Below are 10000 nucleotides of genomic sequence, written 5' to 3' on the forward strand. Positions count from 1 at the left end.
AGTTACCAAAATGGAAGGATGGAAAAGAGGAATCGTTCATAGAATCTATCCTATATAGGATATAGACGTAACAGATTAAGATCCATTCCTCCATTTGGATAATTATGACTCAAAGCATTATGATGACGACTATATTTCATCAGGAATGAAGAGGTGACCGAGTGGTCAAGGCACCGCTCTGTGTCCCGGATTAAAGTTAGAAACCCATTTCAGGAACTTTGGGTTTTACATCTTTGGGTACGATTGACAACCCAAATTTGCTCAATGGACAACATGGATAATTCCCATTAACATCAAACAATTTAACCAGATAACTGCCGTGCTCCGGAAAAACACGTATTTAAAAATTTGCCAGAAAACTCGTCCTTCAAATATAGATCAATTTAAGTGACTGTCATTTTTTGGCAAAAACTCATAAATTTCTCTTCGAGTTTTCTGGCCAATTTTTTACTACGCGCTTTTCCAGAGTAGGCTATCAACAGGTTAATGGATTATCTATATTCCTTGAAGGACTTCTTACACGAGGGCTTTTCGCACTTCCGCATGGAAATGTGTTTTTATTATTTTTAATCATTAATCTCGTCAGCTTGCCTAGGCGACCTTGATTCTCCCACCCTCCTCTTTCATGGGTTGATCATATTAAAACAGGGGGTTGACATTTCAAGTTCATTTCACCCATGCAGTCAAGTAAATAAATAAAATGATAAATAAAATTCCCTTTATTCATCCCGCAGGGGAAATTTGTCTCTAGGGTCTATTCCAAGGGAAAACTGGAATAACCCAGGCGTCAGTCGCAAATTAAGCTAAGGCGAGGTGACTTGGTCAAGGCCACACAGCGCGGTGGTTGGTGATCGAACTCGGTACCTTTCGGATACGAAGCAAAGATTATATCGCTTTTGCTTCTCGTCTTCCTCTGGATCTAGAATGCAAATTCAATCTGTCCTAAGTTGGAATATTTTCAGTTGTGGCTCATGATGTCAACACACAGAACTACTAAGCTCAATGTGGTCACAATGCTTCGTTTATAAAGATGAGATACGAATATTGTCCCATAGGCTTTTGAAATAAATGACTATTAAAGTTGGTTCCCTATTTATATTGTTTTAAAAGCAGCATACTAAAAAAGAGATTATGAGTTAGAAATATTTTAGTTCATGACAGTGTTAGTTCATGATAGTGTATAAATCTATGCTAATTTAAAGATGAAAGCTGTGTAACATTATGATAATTTCCATTCCGGATCAGTAAAGTATATATTCCTCTCAACCCTAGGGTTCATTTTTATGCTTCCATCCGGAAGTGCCCACCAGAATCACACATATCCGTCCCAACAGAATGTAAAGTCTATGATGTCCACTACACAAAAGACGATCCAGTGATAAATACATTCAATCAAATATCTACCAGGTTTTACAAATACGACGAAATGGGGGGGGGGGGGGGGGGGGGTGGTCACGATGACTATTTATAAAGCACTCGCTTCAGAAGCAAAAGAGCTGATTTAAGATACAGTCGATTTTTTCTTCTACCTCCTTCCCCTTGTCCAACCAGGAGTGATTGGGTAGCTGGGTCCGTTAGATTGGGCAGAAAGTAAAATGGAATAACAATAGCTACAGTCCAGTTGACGCAGAGAAATCTAAATAAATTCTGGCTTCATGTGTCTAATGGCTAAAAGAACATGCCTAATACTTTAAATATATGTTTTGAGAGGAAAGATTGCAAATTTCTATTGTTTACACAAGGATAAGAGGAATGACCTAATCCATGCTTGTACATTAATTTCTCTTTAATAATATTCACCGGAAATGAGAGATTTCGAGTTTTTATTTGTAATAATTAAATGAAACTGCTGTTTCAGGCCGTAACAGGGGGTATGGATCTTTCAAAATACAAAAATCATCTAAAAATCGTTTGTAATTTTTACTCTCCAAAGGTGACAAGAATTAAAAACCATTTTTGATTATTCACCACCTTTAATGTAAAGTACTCGTATTTCACTCCTCTTGAATTTAAAATTTGAATATTTTTAACATCACGACGAAGGGAACAACATCAAATAAAACAATAAGAAAGTCAATACTGAACTTTTTTACATTATTGAAATAATGTGAAATCTGTTTTATTGTTTTACACACATTATGAGGTATCTAGATAGAAAGATTTTTTTGGTCTTTTTTTGTGGGTGTAAAAGCCGCAAAAAGACACATCGAACAGGTCATGGAGTGACTGGTTAATAAGAGGAAATTTAATTTATTTTCAAATAGATAAACTGACTGAAATCCTGAAAATAGTAGTAATAATAATAATAATAATAATAATAATAATAATAATAATAATAATAATAATAATAATAATAATAATAATAATAATAATAATAATAATAATATACTTTATTCATCCAAAACAAATGGAAATTCGTTTACAGTCGTGGCATGCATAAAAATGTATAAACACAAAGTTGAGAATCAATGGCGACAAGGTATATATATATATATATATATATATATATATATATATATATATATATATATATATATATATATATATATATATATATATATATATATATATATATATATATATTATGCAAATGCACAAACATGTAAAAATATACAACCAAGAACCAATAGCAACACCTTATATATTAATTTAATAAATTGAGATAGGCCATACCTCTGGCCTTTAGTCCGAACTTGTGAGTGTATGTTTAAAAGATGATGAGATTAATAATAATAACAAGCTCTAATAAAACGCTTAATCCGTGTATAGGTTCTCAGTACTTGACAATTCATGCATTGATCCGCATGGGAATAATTAATAATAATAATAATAATAATAATAATAATAATAATAATAATAATAATAATAATAATAATAATAATAATAATAATAATAATAATAATAATAATAATAATAATAGTAATAATAACAATAAATAGTAATAAAATATTGATTAATAAAGACGATGATGGGGATGTTGTTGATGATGATGATCATGATCATATCATATAATAATAATAATACACAGTGTTCCAAAAGCGATCTTTTAGTTCAGCCCGCTTTACCCCTGCTCTCACAATGCATACTGTCACGCTTCACCGATTTCTGCTATTCAGTCAGAGCCTTTTGTGGCTATTGAAATTATCAACCTTTGTTATGGTTTTTAAACCTGTTTTTAACTATTTTAAAAATGTTATTTATACATACAAAGTAATTACTTAGAAAAAGGAGAAGATGATCTTTATTCTGATATAATTTTAATAATAATAAGATGTATATAATTTTCACACTAAACATTAACTTTCAGAGTATTTTTTTTTAATTCACTCAAACATGCATAATAAACTCTTAATTATCTAAAAATTTAAACGACCAAAGTGAAAAAAAAATTCACTAATTAAAAGTCAAATACTATTTCTAATTACTCACAAAATTTCACATGTGCCGGAAATTTGGTTATTTCACTATTCCGTCTGATATTTGAACCCTCCCATTCAACATTCGACATCCTTGAGGATTCAATATGCAATCTCTCTTGTATTACAACTCCAGATTACAGAATATAGTTAGAATGCCATCAAACATACTTTAATATTATATATTCACTTTCTTTAAAAAGCAGATACCCAGCACTTTATCTGTGTTTACAAAAAATTGAATTCATTTTATTTTAAAAGTCATTGTGAAAACTAGTAGAGTCCATTAATACGTCCAAACCCATTTATAAATTAGATATTAAGTAACTTGCGTATTGAGTAATTTGCGTGTCAATGTATGTGTGTGTTTATATTTGTGTATGTGTGTGTGTTTGTGTTAGAGATGGGGAGTTGCTAGTGTGTGTTGGTATGTGTATGGATCTGTTTAGGTATGAGAAAGAACAAAAAGATTTGTGGTGGAGGATGTAGCTATTGAACGGAGGATAGTTGGAGGGAGAAAGGGATAGAGAGAAAAGAGAAAAAAGGGGAGGGGGTTGAGAAAGCAACATATAACTCAAAATATACAAATAACAGCTCTATTTTTAGAGGAAGTTTAACCACGTAATATGTCAAATATTTTAAGATGTTTAAGTATTATTTTGTTTGATTCATCAAATTTTCATTTCTCTCTAACTTTCTTTTTTTGGGGGGCACATGCGACATGATATCAGAGAGAAACCTGCAGGAGGTTACTTTTTATTTTTGTTTTTAATTGAGATGATTCTGTTCTCATTGATTGTGTTCTCTTTTTAATTTTTGAAATTGTTGAATGTAACAATTCACCTCCTTGTTCTCCTAAAAGACCTAGATCAAAAGTATATTTCTTCATAAAAGGTATGCAATGGGTTTCCAATATGTGGTGTTTTGGAAGTACATTTTGAGGAAAGTAATTACGGTATATTGTCATATATTTCTCTATCTTGCTATTAACACTTTCTATTACTGTCTCTGTGACTGGTTTTGTGTGAGAAATTAGTGAATGTATTTCATAATAAGCTCCATTTATTTCATCAAAACATTTGTTTATAGTTTCAGCTTTATCTCTGATTAATTTATTGTTTGTATACATATATGTTTTAGAAACAACATTTTCAGTGAGTTTTTTGTAAACGTCTTGTGTGTAATATCTATGGCAATGATTTCCTATGAAGCTACGACTATGATAAACTTGAGGTATGATTGTTTGTTTTTAATATATCATCAAGAGAACTGCAGACTGGCCCACATCGTTCTGACAGTTTCTCTTTATGAACAACTAAGGCTATTTTTTCTTCTGTGATTGGGATCTTAGTTTCCCATTCTTTTTTTCTCTTGAGGCACATCAGTGAGCAATTCACAGGTCTTGTAAGATTCTACAACTGCTAGTAGACTCTTATATGTTTTCATGTCTCTCATTTTCTTTTCACATTTATAGCATATAACTTCTGAATGTTTATTTTTAAGGTCCGTTCCAATATCAATTTCAAAGAACAGTTTGATTTCATTTTTGAAGTCTTTACAAAAATGTTTTTCCTGTTTTTAGCCTTTTCTTTAACTGTTAGTGCACCTTTAGCACATAAACAAAATAGTGAATTGAGATTTTTAAGTGTATCTCAAGTGTATGTTCCCTTTTTACCTGATAGGTGAAACCAAAAAAAAATCATAAAAAATAAACTACGCTTCGCGCACTAACCGAACTTTCACACCAAAAAGACAATAAAATTTAAAAACTTATAAATTATCAACAAAGGAAATCTTTCGTTTGGTTAATGAGATATCACTAATTATATTTGAGAAATCACTTTTCAAAATTCTATTATGTACATACTTTTATAACCCAAGTTACAACATAACCAATAAACTTATTTTGATGAGAATTTCACAATGATGTGTAGCAAAGAAGGGTAAATGATATTCAACTAAAAAATATATTGTTATATTCAATTATCAGGGTGAAAAAATGTTTGAATTAACAAAAAAAAAACGGAAGATAGGGATCAGTATGGAATGCAACCAGGATTAAGATTACCTGCTGTGAAATCACTGACTTCACGGTTCAGTGACTCAGACTAAAAGATCGCTGAGAAGCAATTTGGAACACTGTGAATAATAATAATAATAATAACAATAATAATAATAATAATAATAATAATAATAATAATAATAATAATAATAATAATAATAATAATAATAATAATAATAATAATAATAATAACAATAATAATAATAATAATAATAATAATAATAATAATAATAATAATAATAATAATAATAATAATAATAATAATAATAATAATAATAATAATAATAATAATAATAATAATAATAACATTAATCGCAAAACTCTGTTATAAAGGACTAATTATAATTTGATTATTATTGATTTACCAAAGAATTCTGTTTAAATACGTAGGATTTGTTCTGTCATTTTGTTTATAATTGAAAGCAAATATCCCCCTAGACGAGTTTAGCAATGTACAGACTCAACTTTCCTCTAATTGGCACACATGCTGTGATAAATCCTGCAGCCTGCAAGTAGCCCAACATCGTTTCTTTGCCAATAGATGCCCCTTGTGCTTCACTCTCCGGATTTTGAAAACTTTCAGGGATACACAAGAAAGTAGCCATTGCATAAATGTGAGCAGCGAAAATATCTCCTACATCCTTTTGATGACTGCCAGTCCCTGCATAATCTACAATACCACAGATACCATTAGGTTCCTTCAAAACTCGTCTTATTCCTTTCAAAGCCTCTACAGGTTTAGGAAGATCGTGTATAACATCGTGCGCATAAACAAAATCATATTGTTTATCAGCTATCTCTGGGATGGCATACAGGTCAACTACATCATATTTCACATTTGAAAGATGACAGCATCTCTTCTTTACACATTCTAAGAATGCTGGATTAACGTCTGTGGCCGTAAAATTACTCTTTGGGAACATTGTGGCGAGTTGGGACAAAGGGTAGGCACTGCCACATCCAAATTCAATCACATCAATTCCTCGCTCTAAAAGGAAGGACAAATGTACAGACAATCATTAAAATGTACAGATTATATTATACTATTATCACGAAGTCAACCGAGAAGTAACTCAGTGTTGTGCAAGTCTTAGCCTATATTGCAACAGATCATTCATGTCGTATTATATATACGGTATGTTTGATAAAAAATTACTGTAGGATTACAAAGCTTAATAGCTTAGCGGCATATTGTCACAGAATCATGTAACTCATATCAAAGGATCCCCCATCTTCCAAAATTTTGTTTGGTGTTAATTTTATATTGCTGTTTTATTTCAATAATTCTCAACAGTCCAGTAAGTGAAAGTACTGCATTTCTCTGAAACGCCATTTTGAAAGCAAATTTGAGAAGGTTTGAACGCAATGGGTTGAAATGATTTTTAAAGTCACAGAACAAACAATAAAACAATCAAAATGAGAAAATAATATACCTTTAATAATGTGGGCTGTTAAATTGAGGTGCAGAATCATACTCTAAATTATTTGCCTTTTAATACAAAAACTCGAATGCAAGACCGAATTTTTGGGGTACATTTTCAATAGTATTTTGAAGCAATTCAATGCAATTAGAGTGAAAAATCGTGACCCTCAATGTTTGAGTCCTTTCATGAAAACAGTAACTGAAATAGACTGGAATGCTTAACTGAACAAAACATTGGATAATTTCCAATCATTTTATATATTGTTTGCTCAAATGTATTAATTAGTTCCCAAAACATCTTACTTTATAATCCTACCTCTTTTTATCAATCTGGCCCAGGACCGTGACCAATGGAAACAATTAACAACATGGATGGAGAGAGCAGCTATACTTATCGACCATGACTGAATCACACAATTCTCAGCAAGCGTCATTCGGACTGCCAAGCTTACTACTACTACAACAACAACAACTACTACTACTACTTTTTATCAATCAAACACCATATAATATATATATATATATATATATATATATATATATATATATATATACACGTGTGTATGCGTGTGTGTGTGTGTGTGTGTGTGTGTGTGGCAAAAAAGATTTAACAATTGCTATTATATTCAAAGGGATTGTGATATAGCTATTATGAGATATCCACATTGTATTGACTCAATTTTCATGTTGTTTGATGCAGATAATTTGCATTTGCACTTTCCTTAAGAAGAGTTAACGATCACTTTTACACATTTTAGTCCTCTGTCATTTATTAAGTGTTGCAGATTCTATTAAATAATAAGAAGCGTAATATGTCAAATAACAAAAAGAAATATGCATAATGACTGGTTATAATTAACGTTTATTATTTGCAGGTCTGATAACCTAAATTGTTATGTTCTCATTGTTGTAATGGAAATACTGCCAAACCAATGCAAATATTATCCATTACAAGAATGTTAAATCAAGCCCATAATGGAGTTTGGTTATCAGACCTTCAAATATGTACACCTAGGTTGTAATCCATCTGTGTGGATATGAACAAGTATTGAAAGTTTGTTAACAATTCAAAGACTAAATCATACCCAGATTCTCCCTCAGGTCGGGTACATTTTTGAGGAGGCAATCAATAGTTGGGGCGGTCATTTTGACTTTGCGATCAACCATATCATCCAAGTAAGATTGTTGGTAACGTACCACTGAGAAGTAAATACAAAGAGGGCCCGATAGGTCAAACGGTAGAATGCTCACTTTATATCATATCGTATCGTTTAAGAGCTAAAGATCTGAACAAGTGTGTATAAAAGGTGTCAGACAAAGCATAGATACAATTTTTCAAAGTTATAAAAACAACATCCATTGTTAATTTGACACTTTTTGGTATATTATAACCGCTATTTCAGAATATTAATTATCGTAATTATAAGCAAAGGGAGGTGTTCCCCTTCCTGGTTTGATTCTTATCCCTTTGTCTTACCCAGTAGTTGGGTCTATTATGGGAAGCTCTGGAATACACTTTATGAGAGAGACCGTCCTATCCAAAGGGTAAAAGGTAAACTGTCATTCTCTTACAAGAAAGAAACAGGGATACGTTTCGGGTCCATGGGCTTTTGGGATCTGAAAGACTTAATAGGATGTGTTTTAAAAATATATCGTTTTCAGAAATTATGATTAATGAAAGTACCTCTCCATATCGTCTTCGTCATCATCATCATTATTATTATCTTTATGAGCAACAGCAACAACAGCAGCATACTCATCATGATTAATATAATTATTTTGAATACCTTTCCCTCCCACATTGCAATAATATACAGTCACAGCAGTACCAGACGAGTTGAGCTGCTCAAGGCGAATCAGGACGGCGGGAGTGTAGGCCACATCCTGTTGGGCAATGTAACGAAGGCCATTGCCATGCCCCTTCTATTAAGTGTGTTGCTCATTTGATCGTATCGGCTTATGTGCACACTTGGGTCAATGTGTTCTCTCAGATAGCCTCTAGGGGGCAGGTATACTGCCAAATAATACAGCATCCAAGAAATAAGCCAGCGACTTGATAAAATATCAACTGGTTCAAGCGCCTTATGACTAGTCAACCAGACGTAAATTTTGCCCTCAACGTCAAGAGCCTGAGTATGGGAAAATTTGCCCTTGTCACAGCTACTGGTTGGCGTCCTTAACGTCGACCTTCTCTTATTTCAGGAGTTTCATCATTATTTAGAAGCGCAATCCAGCGATTATGTCAAGGAAGCTAGAAGACAGACAGTTTTATGGTGCAACAAATTTCAGTAGATATAGAACTATATCTTCATAATAGTTAAATTAAGAGATTAAGGAGCATGGTGATGGTTGTAGTAGTAGGGGTGTTAGTGATGAAGATGTGGTGGTGGTGGTTGTAGTAGTAGGGGTGGTGGGGATGATGATGTGGTGGTGGTGGTTGTAGTAGTAGAGGTGTTGGGGATTATGATGTGGTGGTTGGTGTAGTAGTGGTGGTCTTAGGGATAACGATGTGGTTGTCGATGTAGTAGTTGTGGTAGGGAATGATTCTCGGCCCTTGTAATGCTGGCTAATATAATGTTCAAACATTTATTTTCTCACCTCCAAATTTGTCTGCCCCAAGAGAATCTTTGACTGCGTCATATCTTGAGCTTACCATCATTGGATATCTCATTTCAGCAAGTGAAAATTCACCTACTTTTAGTGCGCTCTTGGCAGCTTCCTCCAAATAGTAAAGGTTGGTCCCACTGTCATTGATTGACACCTTGACAAGCTCGATAGCTGACAAACAACCAAGCATTTGTTGAACATATCTTATTCAAGATATAAAGATATAAGGTGAAAATAAATTAATCGGAGCTGACATTGAAACAAAATAAAGAAACCTAATTCGGTTTGTGTCAATAAGTCTTATGGTGAAGATTTCATATTATTTGACTTATTTGCATTAGATATCATTGTAAGGTTTGTAAGCCTATAGACTATTTCGAAAACAAATATTGAGGAGAACAGTGGAATGAGCTTTGAGCAAATCTAATAAATATTACTATTTAAGATAAGTTTCATTTTTATTTGTGGTGTGATATTTCTAATTTCAAACAA

The 10000-nt window shown here is 32.5% G+C and overlaps 1 protein-coding gene across 1 annotated transcript in view; it reads right to left on the minus strand.

Annotated features, from left to right (window-relative positions):
• Positions 1-2080: 2080 nt before the first annotated feature.
• Positions 2081-10000, minus strand: part of LOC144956367 (S-adenosylmethionine-dependent methyltransferase Rv2258c-like) — a 9830-nt gene continuing 1910 nt past the window's right edge. The window contains exons 2-4 of the mRNA XM_078886868.1: positions 9500-9711; positions 7987-8100; positions 2081-6466 (exon numbers count right to left, since the gene is read on the minus strand). Of these exons, the coding sequence (XP_078742994.1) occupies positions 5913-6466; positions 7987-8100; positions 9500-9711 (880 nt within the window). The 3' untranslated portion in view covers positions 2081-5912. The remainder of the gene's footprint in view (positions 6467-7986; positions 8101-9499; positions 9712-10000) is intronic.

This window comes from Berghia stephanieae, chromosome 1 (genome assembly GCF_034508935.2).
Source record: "Berghia stephanieae isolate SIO BIC M18660-M18661 chromosome 1, UCSD_Bste_1.3, whole genome shotgun sequence".
Classification (NCBI taxonomy): Eukaryota; Metazoa; Mollusca; class Gastropoda; order Nudibranchia; family Aeolidiidae; genus Berghia; species Berghia stephanieae.